The following is a 23,232-nucleotide window of genomic DNA, read 5'->3' as shown; positions in this document are numbered from 1 at the left end:
AATTGGAAAGACTTGTGTTCAAATCTAGCCTCAGACACTTACTAGCTGTGTGACCCTGGGTAAGTCACTTCACCTTGTTTACCTCAGTTTCCTCATCTGTAAAATGAGCTGGAGAAGGAAATGGCAAAGTATTTCTGCAAAGAGAACCCCAAATGGGGTCAGTCATGAAGAATAAGATATACTAAAAAACCAACCAACAAGAGCTCTTCAATATTAATATTTGGATTGCTGAATTAGATAACATACACAAAGTGTTCTGCAAACCTCAATGCCCATAAATGCTGTTGCTGTTCAGTCATTTTCAGTGATGTCTGACTCTCGTGACCCCATTTGGGGTTTTCTTGGCAAAAATAATAGAGTGGTTTGTCATTTTTTTCTCCAGCTCTCAGATTTAGAATAGAGGCAAACAAGATTAAGTGACTTGCCCAAGGTCACAAAGCTAGCCAAATCTGAACTCAAGAAGAGAATATAAATGCTAGCAATGATTAAATCGAATTTTTTTATTTGTTAGAGAAGTCTGGGTTGTAGAAATAGCCTCCATGAAATCCATGTAAAACCAAGACAATTAGGAAAAAATAAAACCATCCAGACATCAGGCACGTCACAGATACTACTCTGCTATCCCCCAAAGACAGAAATCACAGCAATGTGCAACCTGATCCCATGCATGGAAACGGTGAGCTAAGGCAGCAGTTCTCAAACTTTCTGGTCTAAGGACCCCCTTTACACTCTTAAAAATTATCAAGGACCTCCAAAAGAGCTTTTGTTAATGAATCAATAAATGTTTATTAAGCACCTACTATGTGCCAGGCACTGTGTGAAGTGCTTCTATTTACACGGGTTATCTCTATTGATTTTTATCATATTAAAAATCAAAATGTCTTATTATGATAATGAAAATAGTTTTTACCTCGCGAACCTCCCTGTAAATGTCTCAGGAAGTCCCAGGGGTTCCTAGATCACAGTGTGAGATCTGCTAAGCCAGAGGATGTCAGTATAAAGCACCGGGCATACATGTTCTCCCTCAAAAGATGATAACTGAGGCCATCAAGCAAGAAAGCACTTCCTGAGTGGTGGTATGGGGCTGTGCCTACCTCGAGTAGCTCACTCAAGTCCCACAGATTGTGAAAGACTGATCTGAAGTAATGAAAAATATAAGGAGGCCTTTTCAGGGTGCACTGGGTTATGACTTTTAAGTATGTACACTGACTTGAACTAGGATAACCTAATCTCAATGAAAGTCCTTAAGAAGTCACTTTATTGAGTAATGATTTGTAATTGGCATAACAATTACTTCTAAATACATGTATATATATGTGTGTGCATATATATATATATATATGTGTGTGTCTATATATATACATATACACACACACATATTATATATGTATGTTCCTAAAGTGCTTGGTGTCTTTTTAAAACACTCTCAAGTCAAAATGCTCAGTGAAATCTTGTTTATATTATTTGCCTAGCTCCCCCTTCAGAAACAGAACAAAGTTAAATTTCAGTTCGACCTCAATTCAAATGTCACAAATTTCGAATGGGTAAGGTCCAAAAGAAATGAGGTTATATCCTGTTAGGGACCTTAGATGTGATCCAGTCTGACCTCCTCATTTCACAGATGAAGACACTAAAGCCCTGGGGGGTCACTTACCCAATATCAGAGTATTAAGTAGCAGAGGTGGGATTCCAATGCAAGTCTTCTGACCCCAGAATCTATTTTTTTTTTAGGCAATTGGGGTTAAGTGACTTGCCCAAGGTCACACAGCTATTAAGTGTCAAGTGTTTGGTCTGAGACAAGATCTGAACTCAGGTCCTCCTGACACTTCAGGGCCAGTGCTCTATCCACTGGGCCATCTAGCTGCCCCCTGACCCCAGAATCTAAAACCACTATGTGGGTGCACTGGATCCTAGGTTCAAGTTGTTCAATAAATTATTCATAATCTTTCATATTCATACTGTTCATAATATTGTTTATTATTCCCTAAAATTCAGTCAAATTTGAGATTCTTTATGATTCTCAGCTTCAGCTTACTTGATGAAGTCTTTCTTTGTGGACAAGAGCACAGGACTAGCAATGGTATGGCCAGGCAGATTCACAATTGGCCCCAAAGAGTCGCTGATGAGTCCACAGCAACGGGGAAGGAAGTCTTTGGAGGATCGCTCAGGAATCTGCCCGTAGCCTTCTGCTCACTGGATTTAAAATCAGAAGAAAACTTTGATATCGAGAGGAAGGGCTGGCAGGAATCGAGCTCCTTTCTCTGGACTTTGCTCCTGATGTTTCAGCCTTCTTCTCCCATTGTAGAGTTCTTCCTGAGCCTCCATTTTGCTCTCCATTCTCCAGGCTTGACCATCTCGCTCCCACCTCCACCCTCTTTCCAGCTCCTTTTTTATGCTGCCATCCCCTATTAGAATGTAGGTTTCCCGAGAGCAAGGATTATCTTTCTTTCTCTTTTTTGGTTTGTATTTCTTATCCCCATCACTTCATTCCCTTTCTAGCTCTCTTAAGGGTTGTTTTCTTCCCCCATAAGAATCTAAGTTCCTTGAGGGCAGGGATTGTTTGCATTTGTTTTTCTTTGTTTTTTTTGCATTTTCCTGACCCCTAAGAAATGTTTGCTGACTAGACTGGGCTGAGCCCCCTGTTTCATAAATAAACTGATACCCAGGGAAGGGAAATGACCTCCCCGATCACACAGGTGCCCCTTCAGACGACGGCAGAGCCAAGATTAGGGCCGGAGGCTCCAGCACCATTTCACTACGCCATGCCAGCAGCTCAATTTTCACCAATGACTTGAATAAGGGAATGAACGTTTATAAAATTTGCGGATAACAGAAAGCTCAAAACAATACCTCACACTGGCTAACAGGATCCCAAAGGAGGCTGACAGGAGAGGGCAACGGGCTGAATATAATAAGACTGAGTTTAAAAGGGATAAATGTGTGTAGCTGGGCAAACAAACAGCTTCACAAATGAAAATAGAGCTGGATGAATCTGAGTGGAAACAAAAATCCAGAGGGTGTTAGTGAGAATCAACCCTGAGAGGCAGGAGCTGGAAAAACTGTAAGGATCTTAGGCTACATTCAGAGAGAATCAGGGACCAGAACATTCCACAACGGAGAAGTCATGTCCAATTTCAGTGCCATGTTGATATATGAGTGCATCCAGCCAGAGGCAAGAGATCATGCCAAAGCAGGGCCTGGTGACCACTCCAAGAGAGCTGCCTGAAGGAAGTGGGAACTTTGGCTAGAGGATAGTGGGGAGAAGGGAGGATAAGCCCGACATCATTAAGTAGTTCAAAAGATATACCATGGAAGAGAGATAAGACATTTTCTTAGGCCCAGAAGGCAGAACCTGGGACAGTATGAGAAAAGTGAAGGAGGGCACAATTCAAGTTGATGAAGGAATGAATGAATGAATAAGCAAGCAAATAAACAAATAAATCCCTTCCTAACAATGAGTGCTGCCGGATAATCGACCAATCAACAAACATTTATTCAGCGTCTCCCATGGGCCAGACACTGTGTTAAGAACACAAAAAGAGACAAAAGGCAGTGTTTGTCCCCAAGAAACTCACAAGCTAATGATGACTCACCAAGCAACAGGTTTTCCCGCGCTGGAGGCCTTCAGAGACTGAGCCCGTGTCAGGGAAGCTGTAGAGGTGAGTCCTGTTCAGATATGGATTGGATTGTATTGGAAGGCTACTCTGGTCCGTCCCAGTTCGTGAGACTACATCTCTCCTTCCCCATTCTCCCAACAAGGTGTAGTGAGGGAGCACAAGTCACTGAGTCAACTGGCAACTTTAAAGCACTTACTATGTGCCAGTCTGAACTACAAGTTAATCCAAGGCAGCATGGTGAAGTCAAAAGAGCAACGGATTTTGATGGAAAGGACTTGGGTTGGAGTCCCAACTAAATGATCTTAGTGAATTCACTTCTCTGGACCTCAGTTTCCTCATCTGCAAGATGAATTGAACTGATAATTAAAATCCTTTCTACTTCCAAATCCTATGTAAACAGCTGCTTAAACGCATGGAGAACTATTAATGAAAGTAATCTTTTTATGATGCTATAAGTTACTTTCAGATCTGAGAGTTCATTAATTTGGACATTTCTCTCCAAACTGCAGATAGCAAACCATCCTAAGTGACTCATGCCCTCCCATAGGTTCATTACAAGGGGTCCACCCAACATGCTGCAGGCATTCCTTGTCTTCTCCTGATATCACAAGGATATGATTACAACATTCTGGCTGTCCACCCGCCTGTTATCCAATGCCCCCCCCACTGACTGGCCCATCTGCTCCTCCTTTCATAATTTCCCTGATGACATCTCCTACTTCTATTCTTTGAAATACCTGTTGAAGGTTGAAGTCTGCACCTTCCCCTTTGGTCCTCTGTGTGATATTCACGTTCAATTCCCTTGAGCTCCACGTCCAATCTGCTGGACTCCATGTCTGTCATCCAGCAATACCCACAGAATGATGGCTTTAAAAAGATTTGCTTTGGGGAGCAGCTTACAGTATTTTAGAAGAGTTTTGCAGTTTTCTGAAGGCAATCCTGCTGGTTTTCCTCCAGAATCATGTATTTAGATTGGGAGGGTGGGACCTTTGAGACCATCAAATCCAATTGTCCCTCCCCCTCCAGGATCTACCCAATGTACCGCCTTAGCAGCAGCATATTCTATATGTATTGTCTATCCCAGATATACATATTACTAGACATCTAGAGGTTGTACATACAAATGCTGTCATAATCTGAGCAATTGACACTCTTCATCCACTTGGTGTTTCCTATGTGGATGGCTGGACCAAACTTCTTTTGAACGGCTGTCTTTGAGGAGGATCTGCAGTATCTGGGGGTCTTGACATAACCAGCATAACTTCATCCACAAAGGGGAGCTTCTGGAGGCCCTCATCCCCTATGGGGAATCCCACTTGGATTTGGACTCTGCTGGGAATGTCCTTCACGGAAGGGGTGACCGCCTTTGGCAAGCACACACCTCCCTGTGCTATGCCCGGCCTCCCCTTGGGATCACAGGATGGCTAACCAGGGCCGTTTAACCTCCTCGGTTTCAGGAACCTGGAATGGCCTTTGGTGAATTTCTGCAGTCAGACTTTAAGTGAAGGATTGCCTCCGGGACATCTTCTCTGGCCCAGGCTGGGAGAGAGGAGCAGTCACTGAGGTACCCCTGGAACCCAAGGCATCTACGGCCCCTCCTCACTCCCGGTGTCTTTTCTTCTCTCTCCTCTCCATAGTTCTCCTACCATTGCTACAAAGTGCAGAGGGATGCATGGTTATTCCTCTCCCCCCACTGTGCCTCAGTCTCCCTATCTGTAAAAAAGGGAGTCCCAAGTTGGAGGTCCACGTGTGTGTCACATCCCGAGCAGGAAGGGACCTCAGAGGCCCCCACCTCCTCCTTTTACAGACGGGGAAACTGAGGCCCAGAATTGGAAGGAGCTTTCATTTGAACCCAGGGCTCCCTCCCTCCCCGCCCCCCCCCGCTGGTGGGGGAGGAGCGGAGCCGGCACTAGGACCCCGGGGGGAGTGCGGGCGGCTGCGATAAATATAGCACGCGGGAGAGGCGGGCGGCGGGGCAGCTCCGGACAGCCGACGCTATGGACTGGGAGCCAGCAGCTCCGGCAGGAGGCCCGGCGGAGGCCACGGGCTCGGAGGCCGGACGGCGGATCGCGCGGGTCACGCCGTGGCTGCTCCTAGGCCCAGCGCGTGCGGCCGCGGACGCGGAGCTGCTGGCGCGCGAGCGCGTCACGTTCTGCGTCAATGTGACCCGGCAGCAGCCGTGCCCGCGCGCGCCCGGCGTGCGTACGCTGCGCGTGCCCATCTTCGACGACCCGGCCGAGGACCTGCTGACGCACCTGGAGCCTTGCTGCGCCGCCCTGGAGGCGGCCGCGCGCGCCGGCGGCACGTGCCTCGTGTACTGCAAGAACGGCCGCAGCCGCTCGGCCGCCGTGTGCACCGCCTACCTCATGAGGCATGGCGGCCTCAGTCTGGAGCAGGCCTTCCAGGTGGGCGGGGCTGCGCGGGTAGGGGCTGGGCTTTCGGTGATTGGCCCGGCCCGGGAGAAAGGGCGGGGCCGGACCCAGTGGGGGCAGGGCTGGAGTGAGGAGGGGCGGGCCTTGGGGCAGGGCTTTGAGTGAGGGGGCGGAGTGAACCTGGGGTGGTGGGCAGTCCTTTGGGGCCTGGAGGGGCGCGGGGTTAGGGCGGGGCTTCGAGTGCCCGAGGAGGGTGGGGCCTCGGGAAGGCTGCCCTGAGTCTCTGGATGAGAAGAGTAGGGAGACTGCTAACCGTCTCCGACGCAGCGGGTCCCCCCACCCATGTTTTTTCCTTCGCCCCACTCGTGTCCAAGACTCAGAGAGTCTCCCGTGGTGGGTGGAGGGCCAGTCCTCCGGGCATCCTCCAAGCCCTGGCCGCCGGCCTCTGCCGAGCCATGCCTCCAAACGAGCAGAACTGAGCCCAGAAGGAAGGGGGTGCGGCCAGGGTCCCCCCACTTGCCTCACGGTGCTTGTCCGCCCCTCCAGGTGGTGAAGAAGGCCCGACCCGTGGCCGAGCCCAACCCGGGCTTCTGGGCTCAGCTGCAGAAGTACGAGGACGCCCTCCAGAAAAGGCCCCCCCGGGACTGACGCCCTCCAAGCCGCGGCCGGAGGCCGACCTTAGCGTGGCCTGTTCTCCCACCCGGGACCGTGTCCGTGGGAGCCTGGAGCAGACCCCGGGGGGAGGGGAGCGCCAGAGCCATCCCTGGGGTTTGAAGGGCTACGGAGGTTTGGGGTACTCTGGAGCAGAAGTGTGACTTAACCAAAACGTTGAGGACCGCAGAGGGTACAAAAACCGAACCCTAAAAGTGAAGGCAGAAGGCCTGGGTGAGAATCCAGGTTCTGGCTTCAGCTGCTTGGGGGGACCTGGAGGGAAACACTCTATGCCTCAGTTTCTTTATCTGTACAATGAAGGGAGGAACCAAATGGCCATTCCCTCCAAGTTCTAGACCCTCCATTTGGGCTGTTTTCTGGAATCCCAAGTCAGGGGTGGAGAGGCAGGGTTGGGAGGAATCACATAGGGTCTTAAAAAACAAAATCAGACCTTGACCTCGTGGAAGAACGGGTCAACATCTTCTCAGTCTGAGAAAGTTGGCTGGGTCACTGAGAAATCTGGTGACTTGCCCAGGATCACACAGCCTGTTAAGTGTCAGAAACAGAACCCAGGTGTTCCCAACTGGGAGCCGTCAGGGCCATCTTATTCTCCATTACCTAGCAGCTACCAGCCTTTCTGCTTGATAGAGGAATCTGGCCGTTGGCTCTCCAACTCTGAGTCTAGCTTCTCATCTGTTATGCAAACAGGCCAGAGCTGCGTTGGTGTTATCCCTTAACAAGCCGGGTGAGCCTCAGCAAGTGGGCACTTTCTGCATGGTTAGCCGTTTGTTATTATACACTCGAATATAGAATAATAGTAATATAGAATAATATATGGACTGTGAGACTGAGTCCATGTCCTCTGTGCCACATTGCAAATGAAATTGAATAGAGATAAATGTTTTGTTGTTTTTGTTCTGTTGGGTTTTTTTTAACTCAAGAAGTACAAGACTGAAGAAGAGAGGAGTGTTGCTAACATGGTCACAGAGTTATTCACACAAAAGAGGTTTTTGGAGGACTACAGACTCATCAAGAGTGTGACGTAGCAGTCCCCCCAGGAAAGATAAAGTGATCTTGGGCTTCCTTAACAGAAGCATAATGTCCTGGGGGAGAGACGTCATAGTCCTGTTGGACACTGCCTTGTCCATTGTTAGCACTGAGTTTATGTTGCAAAGGACGTTGACTCAATGGGCAGAAGAGTCTGTTTGATAGAAGGAAAAGCTTCCTAGCAATTATGAAGATAAACGGTATTCCTTCCACTTTCTGTAACACTTAGCCATAAATCATGGTCTCCAATCCAACACTAGTTGGGCATTCCAGGCAAATAAACTCCCATCACTCCCCCTGTAATTATATTCACCAAAGGCTGATGGGGGGTTTCAAGGGAGGGACAACCTCCTGAACCTGGATGGCCCAGTCCTACGTGGAATAGATGTATCCTGAGTTCCCCCAGGGCTTACCACCTGCCACGAGACTAGATCCAGATGCCCAGCAGTGCCATGTGACCTGCCGATGAAGTCCCAGAGCTCTCGACCTTCCCATTCACCTGCTTCTGATCCCTTAGGATGTCTGAGCCTTTCCATCTGCCCTGCCTTGGAATCCTCCTAAATGCCTTGTCTCATCCAATTAGAATGCAAACTACTCTATGGCAGAGATTGTCTGAAATTTTTTTTTTTTTTTTTTTTAATCCCCACTATCTAACACAGTAGTAAGTGCTTAGCGCGTTTTCATTCCTTCAGCAAATCCTTGGGCCCTTTCTTGTCTTTGGCATCTTTGTCTGTCCACCAGGTGTCTCTCCAGGTCCATTTTCCATTCAGTGCCTCACGACCGTCTCTCTAGAGCAGTCACCTCCCCTCCTCTGCCTCAGCCCATCTTTCTTCGTCTGAGTGGTTCTGGGGTTTGGATCCTGAGCTGCTCCTCTGCTTTTCAGTGCACTGCTGACCAGATTTGCTCCTCTGAGGGCTGTAGATGCCTCAGGAAAAAGTTTGGTCTTTGGCTCTTTGATCTCCCATCCAAGACCATGACCCCTGCTTCTGATGGAACCCGAATGCTCTGCCCATTCCCTCAGCTGTCCACCTCTGTACTTTTAGGGATGAACGCTGGCTCTGGAGTTAGAAGCCGTGGGTACAAATTAATAATAACTAACATTTATTTAGGGCTTCCTATGTGCCAGGCACTGTGCTAGGTGCTTTACAATTATCTCATTTTATCCTCACAATAACTCTGGGAGGTGGGTGCTATTATTATCCCCGTTTTACAGATGAGGAAACTGAGGCAAACAGGTTCAGGAACTTGCCCAGGGTCATACAGCTAGTAAGTGTCTGAGGCAGGATCTGACGTCAAGTCTTTTTGACTCCAGGCCTGATGCTCTAACTACTGTGTAACCTAGACAACCTGATATTTGTGGGACCTTGAGCAAGTCAATGAACTGTTCTGGGCCTCAGTTCCTTCATCTTTAAAAGGGGAGGGAGTCCGAGGCTGGACTAAATGGCCTCTGGAGCCCCTTCAGTGCTGAATCTGTGATCTTCAGACTCTAGGGTCTTTCTTCTGCCTCAAATGCCTCACATACCCCCATTCCCATCCCAGCCTTCACTGATGCCCTTCCCGTCCCCAATCATTAATGACCATTTCCCCAGTAATCTCACTCAGTACTTTACATCTTTTTTAAAAATTAATTTTATTGATAATCACATTTTTACCTCACCTACATTCCCACTGTATCTATGCCCCCACTCTCTCCCAGAAAGCCATCCTTTCTAATATTAAAAAAAAAATTTCAGAAGAATAACAGAACATATTGAGGGTTCTGTTACATTCGGGGTTTTGCTCCTGTGTTCTCCCACTTCTGCAAAGCAGGGGGTGGGGGGGTGGACTGTTCTGTTTCTTCTTTGAGGCCAAGCTTGGTCAGGATAATTTTGCAGCATTATTTCAATTGTTTTCTTCCTGTTCTTTCATATTGTCATAGATACCCCTGCTTCTGACATGTTAGAAGGGTGTACTGGCTGATCCAGCATCCACTTCTTACAGTTTCTACATCATCTTCGTTGAGAAATTTAGTCCAAAACTAAACAGACCTCAGAGAATAGACTGGCTTTAAGGGGTGAGGCAGCAGGGGCAGAAGAGCCCCAAAGACAGGTTTCTTGGGTTGGCTGAATCACAAAAGAGCGGATATGATCCTTGTGTGGATAAGTTAAAAGAGATGATAGCCTTCTCCTGGGGGAGGGGGACAGGCGTTCAGAGGAGCAGTTTAGAAGGCCAGGAGATGGAAACAGCGAGACCCACAGGTGGCACAGCAGCAGATGAGGAAACTGAGGCAGAGGCTAGCTTCTGACCCCAACTCCAGGCCACGGTATCCAGAGCTGCTCTGTCCCTAGGGTTCTCTGGGGGAATGGCAGCTGGGGGGCTGCGGGCTCTGAAGCTGTGCGTAGAACCCTTAGCACTGCTCATGGATAACTGCACAGCGGTCACGTAGGACCGTGCTGACTCAAGCGTGTCTGCGCGTTTCCCTGGAGACAGAAGCCGCCCTCTCGTCTTCCTGGAGACAGAGCCCGCCCTCCCTCCAGAGGAACCCAGTCAGATCTGTTCCCCCCGCTGCCGCCAGGGGGCGAGGACGGCCGGCCGAGAAGGGAGGCGGGGCGGGGCGGGGCGGGGCGGGGGGGGGGAGGAAGCACGCCCCGGAAGTGCAAAGGGCGGCGGAGGAAGGGGTGGGACATGGGGGGCGGAGGTCGGGAAGATGGCGTGGAGAGCCTGGGCTCGGAGCGGCTGGGGCTGCGGTGGCCCGGCGTGGGGGGGCGCCGGGGGCCGAGGGCCGGGAGCTGTGCGTCGACCGGGCCCCCGCCCTGCTGCTGGGCCCCAGGTAAGGGCGGGGCCGAGGCTGGGCGCGGCCTGGGCGCGGGCATCCCCCGGCCCGCACGGCTCCCCTCCTCTCCCCCCGGTCCGGATGACCCCGACTCCTAACCCCTGCCTCCCAGCTTGTCCCTCCGCTCCCTGCGGGCCCCCCCCATCCCAAGCACCGGACCCTAGAGCTGACCCGGTCCCAGCCCTTAGTTGTGCAGAGGGAGAAACTGAGGCCCAGAGAGGCTCGTGACTGGTCCAAGGTCACTCAGTCCTCCGCCTTCAGAACCCTACTTCCCTCGCTCTGCCCGGGCCCCTCCCCAGGACAGTTCCTATCATGCCTTACTTTCCCCTTCTCTCTCTCAAACGAGATATTTGTGCACCTGGCACATCGTTGGCGTTTAATAAATGCTTGTTCTTTCCTCCTCTCTCCTAGTTCTCTTCTCTGTCCTCCCCGTTCTCCTTTGTGCATAATTAGTTCATTGAGCGAGTATTAGGAGCCTGCTGTGTGCACGGGACTCCGCCACGTCCTCGCAGGGGCGCTTACGAGTAAACAGCAGGCGTACATAGGACTGAGTGGAGGCCGAGTGATTCCTGGCGTGGAGGGGGCAGCCTGTGCAAAGGCACGGAGGTGGGAGATGAAATGTCTTGCTGTAGAAACAGTTCACGGGAGCGGAGCTTTAGGAGATAAAGTGGAAAAAGAGGCGAGGACTGAGTGCAGGGATAGGCTTTTTGTTGCACAGACCACAGTACTCCCGAACGTTCCTTTTGTAAAATTAAATTAGGGTTTTAGAATGCACGCTTGGAGGCAGTGTGCACGCAGCATGAGCTAGAGAGAGACTGAAAGCAGAGGGGTCAGTTAGGAACCTGTTGGAATAGTCCAGGGGAGGGGGAAGGGCGCAGGGATGTGAAGACAGGGTGGCTGCATCAGCCCTGGAGGCGGGACTGGCCCCTCTGGCCGCAGTCGGTTGGAGGGGAGACTCCTGGAGGTGTCTCTTCCAAGCCCGAGGCTGGGGCCAGGGTATTTTTGCAGGGGGAGAAAATGAGACAGAACAAGTTTGAGCAGTAAGAGGCACAGCTCTCAGGCGAGCCTGCTTCAAGGGGACTTTCAGGGCGTTTACAAATGCGGACTCTCAGAGTTCCACTCCAGATTTCCTACCCTGGTGGAGAGAGAATAATCTGTCCAGACTTGCCTTTGCCCTGCCGTCAGAGATGTAGACAGGGGTATTCGTGGCCACCTATTCCTGGCCTCTCTCCCTTTTGGTGTTGGCTGGTCAGCTGACTGGGTCAGGGTGCAAAGGAGATCTCTCAGTCTTGGGCAGTTCACAAATTGGATTACAAGTAATTGGAAGTCGATGGTACAATATAATACTTTTCTCTCTCTGATGTTGGTGTTATACTATGATGGCGAGGTGGAGGAAGAAACTGAGGGACCGAAAAAGATTCAGTGCCTTGCTGAGTGGTGGAAAAGGTCAGCGATGGCAGCCAACTTTGATCGAATTGAATCCCTGAGCTTCCCCTAAATTCCTGTCCATTGTGTTCATTTGGCTTTAGCTTCTAGAATAACCATAAAAGTACAATAAGGGCCCTCAGGTGGGTAGAGTGCCTGGTGTCCAGGTGTCCAGCTGAAGCAGCTGGGGGCTGCCTGTTAAGCTGGTCCATCAGCATGTAGGTGTTGGACAGACACTGCCAACGGGGAGCAAAGCAGGCAGACCCAGAATGAACGGGAGAAAGAGCAAACGCCTGCATTTGAGAGATTACTTGATACAGTAAGAATCCCAAGTTTTTCCCAGAAGCAAAGGCGCATCTGTGTTGTTAAAACACTGTGAGCCAGATGGTGCGTCCTGTGCTGTTCTACCTGTAGTTTATAAAACACTCGGCCTTTACTCCATGTGACCCCTACGGTCTCTGCCAGCTCTCAGTTCTGTGATCCGCACAACAAACCCGTGAGGTTTTTATTGGGAGACAGAGAAACCAGTCAGCGCAGCCCTTCCTCTTGGGGCCACTCAGTGAAAAAGGCAAGACTGGAACCCAGATCTCATCGCTCCCAGGCTGTTGCCCCATCCCTTAGGACATTGTGTGTCATCCAGGCTACGTTTCAGAAAAAATCACTCAGTTTGGCCTCTTGATATTCAGCAGCATAGTGTGTGTGCTAGTGTGTGTGTGCCATCTAGGAAGGCAGCATGGTATAGTGGAGAGAGGACTGGCCTTGAAGACAGGAAAACCTGGCTTGAACATGTGCCTTTTATGCCTTGGGGGGGCAGGGCATCACTTAGCCTGTAAGTGCCCCCAGGACACAAAAGACTAGAACTCACCCGGAAGTTGCTGATCAACATCTGTGGAAGAAGTTTCCACACCAGGAGTTCCCTGCATTTGTGGCATTGCAGGTCCAAAAATAAAATCACATCACGGCTACTAGGCAGAAAGAAGAACTAGAAAGGAAACAGAAAACAGGCTTTGTAGTTTTTGCAATCCACTGAGGGAAAAGGGTGTTTCACCTTGAAAACAGTTACAGTGTTGCAGATCTAGGGCCTCAGTCATTCTGTGGATGTGTGCAAGTGGGAGGATCCCAAGGATGCTAAAACCAATGTGGAAATGTTTTCTGGAAAAACACAACATTGAGCTGAGCGTTAGCAGATTTTATAGAAATGGATTTGCAGAAAACTGTAAGTTAAACATGTTTATTTAGCAACTGGATGACATGTCCACCGGGAAATACAGATTACAGAATGTTGAATTTATGCTTGTGATTCTGCAGAAGGTAGAGTGTCGGTGTGAAATGAGGCAAGGACCTTCTTGTCTTTCAGTGAGTCATTCTTTGTTAAGTGCCTGCTACCAGTGGATGGCTGCCTGTCACCCATTTCTTCTTTTGTCTTCTTTTGTATAGCCTCAGCACTTAGGGCACACGGGGCCTTGAAGGTAGTAAGCACCTGTTAAACCCTGGTTGGATTCAATCAGGGGCAGGTACAAAGTTTAGGCAAGAAATGGTCTTGACCCACAGAGCAGTTTTTTCGTCCTGTAGGAGGATAAAATATTACAGCTGCAGGAGGGACGTGGAATCATAGACATAGAGCCGGCAGGGACCTTCGGGGCCATCTCTGACTTGTCTGATCCACTCAGGGAGGAAGCATCAGAGCGGGGACTTGAAAGCAGGTCCTTGGACTCCCTCGCCAGGGCCTGAGTATTTTAGAGAGTTAGAAAGCCCGGTGTGGCCGAGGTTTGAAGGGGAAGGTCATCAGTGTTAGGGGAATCAGGGAAACTTCCCGCTGACATTCAGCTGGGCTTTAACTTAGGGGTGGGAGGTCCGTGGGTGCAAATGGGGAGGATAGAACAAAGGCAGAGGGAGGTAGGAGAGTGATGTGCCTGTTTGGGAGGCCCGAAGCTGTCGGGGTTTGGTGTCGGGACCGAGTGATGCTCGAGGAGTGATGGGAGGCATGCCGGGTTATGGAGGACCTCGAGTTCCAGCAGAGAAGTGTGAACTTTGCTTGGCAGAGAGCCAGGGAAGATTTCAGATTAGTGGCATGGCAGAGGTTTAGTTGGAGCAGGGAGGAAATGGAAGTAGGAAGAGACATAAAAAAGCAACTCCAGTCCTGTTCCCTTAGCCTGCACGTGCTTGTGCGAGTGTGCATGCGCGTGCACACGGGACGCTGAAGACTTGAGCTAGGGTGATAGTAGTGGGAGTAGAGAGAGCAAAGGACAGGTGTCAGATTACAGGTCGGGTATGAGAAGTGAGGGAGAGGAAGAGTCAGAGGAACATGGCAAATGGGGTGAACGGTGCTGTCATAGGCAAAGAACAGTCCTAAGGAAGAACACTTGGAAAGCTTCGTTTGACACGTGTTGAATTTCAGGTGTCGTTGGGAGTGTGAAGTTTGGAAGGACTGGAGAGAAGTAGTGTTGGGAAGCACCTTGATGAAGGTGGGAGGGGGAGGAGCTTGCCAGGGAGCCCGTGTGGCTTCACCCAAAGCAAGTCATGCTGGGCTAGCCTCATTTCCTCCGGGAGAGTCGGCTGCTTTTCTCAGTACAGCAGAAGGCCCAGAGGATCTCTGTCCTCCCTTCCCTGTTCCCGTTCCTCTTCTCTCCTGCTCTTCCTTCCTCTTTCTCTCCACTCTCCCCTCCCTTTTCATCCCTTGACTCTCCTGTCTCCTTTTCCACCTGACCACCATCCTTGCTGGGGTCTCTGCAGCATCCTCCCTGGTCACCACTGAGGACAGGCTTGTCTGGGTATGTGTTGTTTCACCCTGACAACAAGGATTTTCTTTTCTGGTCTTTACTTCTCGAGGGGCTGGTGCAGCCGTTGCCACGTAGCAGGTGTTGGATTCATGCTTTTTGAATGAATGAATGAATGAATGAATGAATGAATGAATGAATGAATGCTGTAGATAGAGTTCACCCAGAGGTCACCGAAGCACTGGAGAGTGTCTCGTGCTATTCTCTATTTTTTAAAAAAGGTTTTGTGTTGCTTTGTTTTTTAAAATACTCCTGTCACTCAGGGATGCTGGGGGTGGGAGGGAATCTCCATTCAGGTAGAAGTTCCATTAGGTCACCTCCAGGGTCTTTTCCCACTGCGAGGTTTTACCATCTGGGTTACAAGTACTCCATCTGCCTTTTGTCTTTTTCTTCTTTTTTTTTTTGGTTTGTTTTTGCTTTTAGGCAGTTGGGGTTAAGTGACTTGCCCAGGGTCACACAGCTAGGAAGTGTCAAGTGTTTGGTGTGAGGTCAAATTTGAACTCATGTCCTTCCGACTTCAGGGCCGGTGCTCTGTCCGCTGCACCACCTCGCTGCCCCCTCCATCTGCCTTTTGTTAACTTTGGTCTTGGCCAAGATACGTAACTCTGAGGAACCTCTTCCCTTGTTTGTGAACAGTTGTCATAATTGTACTTACATCACCTACCGTATGCAGTGGGTTTGAGAAACACAGTTATGGAAAGCAGTGTGTTACCTAAAGCATTCTTGAACTGAGCTATTCTCAGAGAGGGTGGATGACGCAGGAGAATGTAATGGGAAATAGAGGCAGTGTACAAGCAAGATCGTAATAAGATCTGTTTTTAAAAATGTATATATGACTGCCACTTCCGGTGACTCCCTCCACTCCCATAGAATTCCCCCTTGTCATAAGGACATTTGCTGAACATGTGCACGTCCCACCTGGCTCCCGTCCTCCCTGCCCCACATGACTCAGGCATCTTCCTCCGTTCTCTCCTCCTTCCTTTCAGGGTCCTTCTCCTTGCCTGGGCCCTTGATCCCAAGCCTTCCCATCTTGTCCTGCAGATGCCCCTCGTTCTCTCCTCCTCATCGTCTCACTTCTCCTCAGCCTCTCCTGGTCTGCTGGCCTCTTCCCTGCCGCCTGCATGCATGCCCTTCTTTCCCCATCCTTAGCAAACCTTTACTTGATCCTGCTGTCCTCTTCAGCCTGGCTTCCGGCCTCATCATCAGCTGGTGCCCACCACAGTTACCCAGGCTCTCTCTTCTCAGTCCTCATCCTTCTTCACCTCTCTGCAGCCGGGAGTGCTGTTAGTACTCTTCTGCACACTCCCCTCTGGGTTTTTATGACACTGCTCTCCCGGTTCGGTTTCCATCTGTCCAGCTTCCTTTTCTTAGTGTCCTTGGCTAGTTTTTCATCCCGTCATGCCTGCTAACCGTGGCTGTCCCCCGAAGCTCCTCTCTTTTTTCACTTGTTTGCTACCACAAAGAGTGTTTCTTTAAATATTTTTGTGTATGTTGGGTGAAAAAGTTTCTCGTTTGGCCATCTTGGGGTATATGCCCTGTAGGGATATTCCTGGGTCAGAGGGTATGCACAGTTCAGTAACTTTCCTAATGTCTCAACAGGTTGTTTTCTAGAGGGGTTGGACCAGTTCAAGCCCCACCAAGAGAGCATGTGTGTTCCTGTCTTCCTACAGCCCCTCTGTTGTGTGCCCCTTTGGTCTTTCACTCTTTTTCCCATGAGTCTGAGGTGTAACCTCAGAGTGGCTCATGCTTTTCTTTTGATAAAGGTGAAAAAACGTGGACTAGACCATAAACCAGTTAGGTTGACGAGACCCGGCTGGATGGCCGTGCCCAGAGGTGTAATTAATGGTTCGTCGTCATTCTGGAAAGGAGGTAGCGTGCTCCAGGTGTCTTTGCCTGTCCCTGAGTTACGTAGGGTCTTATCAGTGGTGTGAATAGCAAGACGCGATGCTGTACTTTTCGGGTTTGAGATGACCCAAAGCTGGAAAGGGAGCAAATTAAAAAAAGGTTCGATTACCACTTGGCAGACCACCCACTGTTTGGAAGGGCATGTAAGCTGTGAGTCTGCTGCCATGATTGCCCTTGGTCTGAGACCGAATGAGATGGCCAGAAGACCATCACTTTATTAACAACACACTGGCTTTATTGGGAAAGTGATTAAATTACCCAGAAGCTGGGTCTCTTGAATCTTTTTAAGCATCACAGGACAGTGTTTCCAGTTGAATATGTTTGTGTCTGATGTTCTGGAAATTGGCCCTCAATTAAAATGCTTCAGTTCCGAATTGGGAAAGTTTTCCTTCTTTCCCCCCCCCCTTATAACTCCTTCCTGTTTTTACTTCTTTCTGGGAATGAGTACTAGTCATCTGGAGTCAGAGGACCTGGGTTCAGATCCTACCTCTGACAGGACTTTTGTCACCTTGCACAAGTCACTTAATTTCCCAGGGAAATTAAGTTTCTTCATCTGTGAGATGGGATGGCCCCTTGAGTTCCTTCCCACCCTAGATCCACAATTCTATGATCTCTCAAACTGAGTTTCCTAATTTGTCATGTTTCTGCATTATGTCTCCTTGGGGCCTGGAAAGGAAATCCTAGGTCTAAGCCCTGTGCTGTCCTCTGGCCTGTGAGGCTGCTCAGTGGGGAACAGTGAGCCACTGGTTCACTGAAGGGCATCACGTGAGTAAAAAACAGCCCTGTTCCTAACCCGACTTCTTTTTCCCAGGTTTAACTTCTTTATTCAATCAAAAAATGGATTCAGAAAAGCCCCCAGAAAGACTGAGCCTCGACGCCCAGATGGCGGAGTAATCAATGGAAGCTATCGGAGAAGTGCTTTGACCCCTCCCGTGGAAGAGACTCTCTTTTATACATCTCCCTACCCTCTAAGGAACCTTGTGAAGCCTTTGGTTTTTACTGTCGGGGTAAGAGTGCCTGCCTTTGGAGTTAGCTGTTACACTTGTCCTGCTGGATGGGCTTGGGCTGAGGTCAGGCCAAGGCCTCCCCGGGGCCCAGAGCTGGGGTCCAGCAATGGGCGTGGCTCAGCTCCAGGGGAGAGCATCCCTGCAAGGAAGGAGCCATACCACGAGCTTCTGGGGTCTCCTGCCTGGCATACGACTTTGAACTATCAAGAGGGCTTTCTGCTCATCTTCCTCTGTTTTGGGGGGCACTGGGATGGGGAAGCAGAACTGTGCTTTCATTGGTGTGTGGAAGCTCCCTCCCCCATAACTTCCCATTTTGGAAAGCCGCTTCGGCGCTAGAAGGTGCCGTGCCCAGGGTCACACAGCCCGGATGGGTCAGAGGAGGGCCTTAAGCCCAGGTCTTCTGATTCCAAGGCCCCTTGTTTATCCACTATGCTACGCTATGACTCCTTTATAAAATGCTATTTTAACTGTCCTGGGGCCATTTTTAAAAATTACCTGGGCTTAACGGGCCTAATTTATACAGCTGAACCTAGGGAAAAGGAAATAATTGAAATAATTTACTATTCAGTGAGTAGTTTTCAAGTACCTACCATATATTCAGCGTTGATAGATTCTTTCCCACATGATAGTGTATTAGAGCAATGTAAATGAAAGGATGGGAGGGGAGACATTTTCCCGTTTCACTTGCACAATTTTATAACATTTATAACATCTGTAGTTTACAGGGTGTGCGTTCGGGTCAGCAGCTATTTGGCAGTATGAATCCCTGAAATCCAGGGTCCAGAGCTACTTTGACGCTGTGAAGGCAGACTGGTTGGACAGCTTAGCACCTCAGAAGGAAGGAAGCTTCCGAAAGCAGGTAGAGACGCTTCCTTTGTCGGTAGGATTGTTGAAAGCATTTGTGCTGTGCTGCTTTCAGCAACAAGAATCTGTCCAGGCCCTACTGTGAGCACTTAACACGACTGAGAAGACCCCCGGGAATGGTGGGGGAGTCCTTTTGTTCAGGACCCCCCCCCATGTCTCCGGGTGCAGATCCTTGTGGCCTTCCCGGCAGGGTGGGTGGTTTGGTTCATGGTGGCAGTAGGATGTGGAGGGGCAAATAGGGGACAGCAGCTCTGGCTGCGAGGTGTCCCTTTTAACTTCCTTTTTAATATTTAACATTTGATGTGTGAAATAATGCATTTTGGATTAAATAACCGTTACGTGCATTTCCAAAAAAGAAAGCTTCAGCATTTTGCTTCCTGATACAGTCGTAGTTCAAGGTGGAGCCAGTGACTCCCACTTAGTCCCTAATGAGCCTTCTAGATCAAGTCTGGTTTAAAAAAAAAAAAGAAAATTACTAATATTTTTTGATATTACTGAATATTGATTACTAATTAACTTTTTAGTTTAAAAAAAAGAAAGAAATTACTAATTTAAGAGCTTTTCTGCCTTCCTTTTTCTTTTTCATTAGTTAATTAATTTAGTTTTAGTTTTCAACAGTCACTTCCACAAGATTTGGAGTTCCAAATTTTCTCCCCATCTCTGCCCTCTCCCCACCCCAAGATGGCATACATTCTGAATACCCCTTCCCCTAGTCTGCCCCGCCTTCTATCACACCACCCCCTTCTCTTATCCCCTTCCCTTTCTATTTTCCTGTAGGGCAGGATACATTTCTATACCCCATTGCCTGTGTATCTTATTTCCCAGTTGCATGTAAAAACAGTTTTTAAGATTCGTTTTGAAAATTTTGAGTTCCAGATTTTCTCCCTTCCTCCCTCCCCACCCACGCTCATTGAGAAAGCAGGCAACTCGATAAAGGTTATACGTGTGTAGTCATGCAAAACACTTCCATGATAGACATGTTGTGAAAGACTAACTATATTTCCCTCCATCCTATCCCACCCCCCATTTATTCTGTCCCTCCTCAAAAGTGTTTGCTTCTGATTACTCCTTCCCCCAGTCTGCCCTCCCTTCTGTCACTCCTCCCTCTCTTATCCCCTTCTTCCCTACTTTCCTGTAGGGTAAGATAGATTTCCAAGACCAATTGAGTGTGTATGTTATTCCCTTCTTAATCAAAAATTGATGAGAGTATGATTCACTCATTCCCTCTCGCCTTCCCCCGTTTCTGGCAAAAGCTTTTTCTTGCCTCTTTTATGCTAGATAATTTGCCCCATTCTGCCTCTCCCTTTCTCCTTCTCCCAGTACAATCCTCTCTCTCACTCCTTAATTTTATTTTTTAGGTATCATCCCTTCATATGCAACTCACCTTGTGCCCTCTGTCTATATATATATATTCCCTGCAACTGCCCTAGTACTGAGAAGGGCCTCGTGCTCCCTTCCTTTTTCTAAAGTAGCTCTCTCTCGGTCATAGAAGGGTGGGGAGAAGGGCAGTTTCGGCCCTCTTGTTCTGCTCGGTGGTTTGGAACCTGTTCCAGGTTAGGGAGGGTTAAGAGGGCTTCCTCACTTCGAGGTCATGCTGTTTCTTTCCCTTCTGTTTTCTTTATCACCACAGGCTGCGTCACATTTTGGAATTTCATTACACCAAAAGGGAATGAGGTGATTTATTGTCAGTGAAGGAGCTGTATTTCCTAATGTACAGAAGATTTTTTTTCACATTGAATAGATATATGCAAATGCTGACCTGGTCTCCCTAAGGAGGTATTAGGACAAGGCCACTTTCTCAAGGGATCTAGAGATAGCCCCTGATGGAAATAAAGTCACATGACAAACACTACGATCTCCCTAACTCTCATTGTCTCTGTCTCCACTCACCATCCTCTGTTTACTGGCTGGTTATACCTAAGATCATGCCCCTGCCCTTAAATTCCCTTCTCCAGTCACAATTGCCTGTCCTCCTTCCACCTCCAACAGCATCATTTCTCTTGAGTCTGATTTTCACTTTTGTTGTGACCTTCAGTCCTTTCAAGCCATTACCCCTTATCTTACCTCTCCTCTGTCTCCTCAAGTCTTGACATGGTAGTCAGAATTTTCAAAATGCTGCCATCCTATATCCAGACTTCCCTTTTCCCTTGTCCTTGGTTTTTTATTCTCCTGCTAATCCTGAAACCTGGATGACTTCCACTATCTGCCTTCATTCCAGCTTTGGAAAAGAGAAACTTAAAAGGGACCTGGTAGCTGCTTCAGACAATAGAAGGACTGTCCTGAGAAAGAGGGTTTAGCCTTTTTCCGCTGGACTCCAAAGGGAAGAACTAGAACTCCAAAGGAGATTCAGTGTCTTTTTTAAAAATTAAATTGTTATGATCTCTTTTGTTTTTTTCTGTCACCAGAATTTCTCCCAATATTTCTTCTTCCCCCATCCCAGAGAGCCAACCTATGTAACAAAAAAAAAATTTTGTAAAGAAAGAGAAAAAAGGTCAGCAAAACCAGTCATTATATTCAAAAGGCTAAAAATGTGTTCAGTGCCTCGCACCATGGATCTCCTGTTGCTGTGCAGGAGTGTCGTGGGGATATTTTCTGATGGCCCTTATTTGGGGCCAGGCTTACTTTTTGTACTTCTGCAGCATTCACTTCGGATCGTTGGTGACTCTTTCTGTTGGCATTGTCACTGTCTGTATTTCTTGGTTTTGCTAACTTCACTTAGCATCAGTTCATGTAAGTCTTTCCATGCTTCTCTAGATCAAGCGTGTTCATCATTTATGATGCAGTAACATTCCACGTATCACAGCGTGTTGAATCATTGCCCCAGTCGAGGGACAGCCATTCTGTTCCTAGTTCTTTATTGCTTAAAAAAAAAAAGTTGCCAAAAATATTTCGGTGGGCATGGATGGGGCTTGTCTTTCTGTCTGCAGCTTCTATAGAATGTATTCCTAGCAATAGGATCTCTGAGTCAAAGGTCATGGACATTTGAGACACTTTTCCTAGCGTAACTTCAAATTCCAGTCCTTTAATTTCAGGATGAAGTACTCCCTGCACCTCATACACACACACACACTCTCTGTCTCTCTCTCCCCCCACCCACCCCCACCCCCAATTTGGATGTGTTTTTTTTTACTGATGCAGCTGTTTTGTTTTACCACTTCTGGATTTCCATTTTCATGTGTTTGTGCCATGGGGAGGTAATACATGGTTTCCGTTGTTGTTTTAGATTAACAAGTGGTGGAATACCCTATCTGATGGCCAGCGAACTGTGACAGGTTTGTGTTAGCTTACACGTTTTAGGCATTCAAAAGAAGAGAAATAAGACCAACAGGTACAGTATGTCACAGTTGATGGCTTTTGTACCATGCTTGCCAATTTTTTACGAGACAGATAATCTCTGTGCCAGCAGGTTACCTTAGTTCTTCCATGAAAAAAGTGGGTGGCACCTGTAGGGTGTGCACATGTCCTAGGCAGTCCTTCCCAGTCGTTACCTCTGCTCTGCTGTTAAGTTTAGTGTTTACTTGGACAAATCATCTGCCTTGTGCCTCAGTTTCTCTGTCTGATAAGCAGGATGATAACATTTGCTACTTCCCTCATTACCTGGTTAACAGGTATGCTTGGGCAGCACTTTGTATTAAAAGCACTTCTAGTGGGTGTACTCTGCCCAGCACTGTGATCATTTTGTTCCTGCTTTATATGTGAAAAGTTTAAGATGAACCCAAAAAATCAGCCTACTAAGATTTTGTGCAACAAAATCCACAGGACCATAGAGGTTTTTAGTCCTGCCAGGAAGACATGATGAAACACTGACACTTGGATTACTTACAGTTTTTGAACTCTCCACACTGATGCTATAGGGTCTTTCTCTTTTGTTCACCAAGTACTCCAGAACTTCTGTCTTAATCACATTTCTGTAGCTTGGCAGGTAGTAGAACCTTGTTCTTTCTCATGGGAAATGAGGCCTCCTTGGTTCTTCCTTTGGGCTTTTCCAGCCTGAGAAAGCCGCTCCCTAGTTTTCATGTCTCTGGTCCCATTGCACCAGCTTTAGGGGTGGTGCATCCAATCCATTATTGGCTGTTGTCACTTCTTGCAGCTACATTCATCATATAGTTAGGTCACCAGCCTCTCGTTCCATAATTTTTATAAGGCCTACTCTGTCTGATTTCTTCCGTTTCTGTCTTCTTCCTTTCTTCCTTGTGAAAGAAGAACCTTTGAATCCTCTGAATGACAGCCCTGTGAAATTAGGCTGCTTTGGTCCTGATTCTCTTTGGAGAGCTCCTAATCTCAATGGTCACTTCTCTAGAGACCGTCAGGGTGCTTCAGTGCCCAGTCTGTGCACCTACAGCTTAACTGAATTCTCCTGCAGAGAAGAAAGTGATGATGGAGAGATGAGAGACGCCTTGGTTCATCGTAGTGCATCAGCGTGAGATCTCTGTGCGCTTGCGTTTTCTCGTCCCCTTCATTTCTTCCCCTGCCCCCATGAGAAGGAAGTGACATTCTGGAAGTGTTCCATCAGTGCCTTCAAGGAATGTGCCTTTACAGAAACCGTTCTGGGCTCCGGTAAAACCCTCGTGTAAGATTGCTTTGGGTGCTTGGAGCACGGCCAGGATGGTACGAGATGTTCTTGCCGTTTTCTAGTCATTCAGAATCGTTAGGTACCTCTAGGAATGCCTGAAGAAAACCCATGGTATTGCCCACAGGTTACTCCATTGAGCGGTGAGTCTGTTTTGTACTGTGGAGAGCATTCAGCTGCTTGTC

At 48.4% G+C, this 23,232-nt stretch overlaps 3 protein-coding genes across 3 annotated transcripts in view; 2 read left to right on the top strand and 1 right to left on the bottom strand.

Moving 5' to 3' along the window:
* ANKMY1 (ankyrin repeat and MYND domain containing 1) overlaps nucleotides 1-5,734 on the bottom strand; it is a 149,803-nt gene extending 144,069 nt beyond the window's left edge. Inside the window, 2 exon segments of the mRNA XM_078154702.1 lie at nucleotides 3,594-3,666; nucleotides 4,355-5,734. Of these exon segments, the coding sequence (XP_078010828.1) occupies nucleotides 3,594-3,666; nucleotides 4,355-4,460 (179 nt within the window). The 5' untranslated portion in view covers nucleotides 4,461-5,734.
* On the top strand, nucleotides 5,600-7,547 carry DUSP28 (dual specificity phosphatase 28). The gene is made up of 2 exons (XM_021005717.2): nucleotides 5,600-6,022; nucleotides 6,536-7,547. The coding sequence occupies exons 1-2, from the start codon at nucleotides 5,615-5,617 to the stop codon at nucleotides 6,635-6,637; spliced, it is 510 nt and encodes a 169-aa protein (XP_020861376.1). The 5' UTR covers nucleotides 5,600-5,614; the 3' UTR covers nucleotides 6,638-7,547.
* A 2,794-nt stretch (nucleotides 7,548-10,341) lies between these two features.
* Nucleotides 10,342-23,232, top strand: part of PARL (presenilin associated rhomboid like) — a 36,706-nt gene continuing 23,815 nt past the window's right edge. Inside the window, 5 exon segments of the mRNA XM_021005715.2 lie at nucleotides 10,342-10,427; nucleotides 10,429-10,496; nucleotides 17,418-17,613; nucleotides 18,332-18,472; nucleotides 21,701-21,749. Of these exon segments, the coding sequence (XP_020861374.1) occupies nucleotides 10,374-10,427; nucleotides 10,429-10,496; nucleotides 17,418-17,613; nucleotides 18,332-18,472; nucleotides 21,701-21,749 (508 nt within the window). The 5' untranslated portion in view covers nucleotides 10,342-10,373.

This window comes from Phascolarctos cinereus, unplaced genomic scaffold, assembly GCF_003287225.1.
Source record: "Phascolarctos cinereus isolate Bilbo 61053 unplaced genomic scaffold, phaCin_HiC Scaffold_5;HRSCAF=322, whole genome shotgun sequence".
In the NCBI taxonomy this organism is placed as follows: Eukaryota; Metazoa; Chordata; class Mammalia; order Diprotodontia; family Phascolarctidae; genus Phascolarctos; species Phascolarctos cinereus.
Note: the sequence above shows the minus strand (reverse complement) of the source record. Positions and strands in the feature narration are given on the sequence as shown.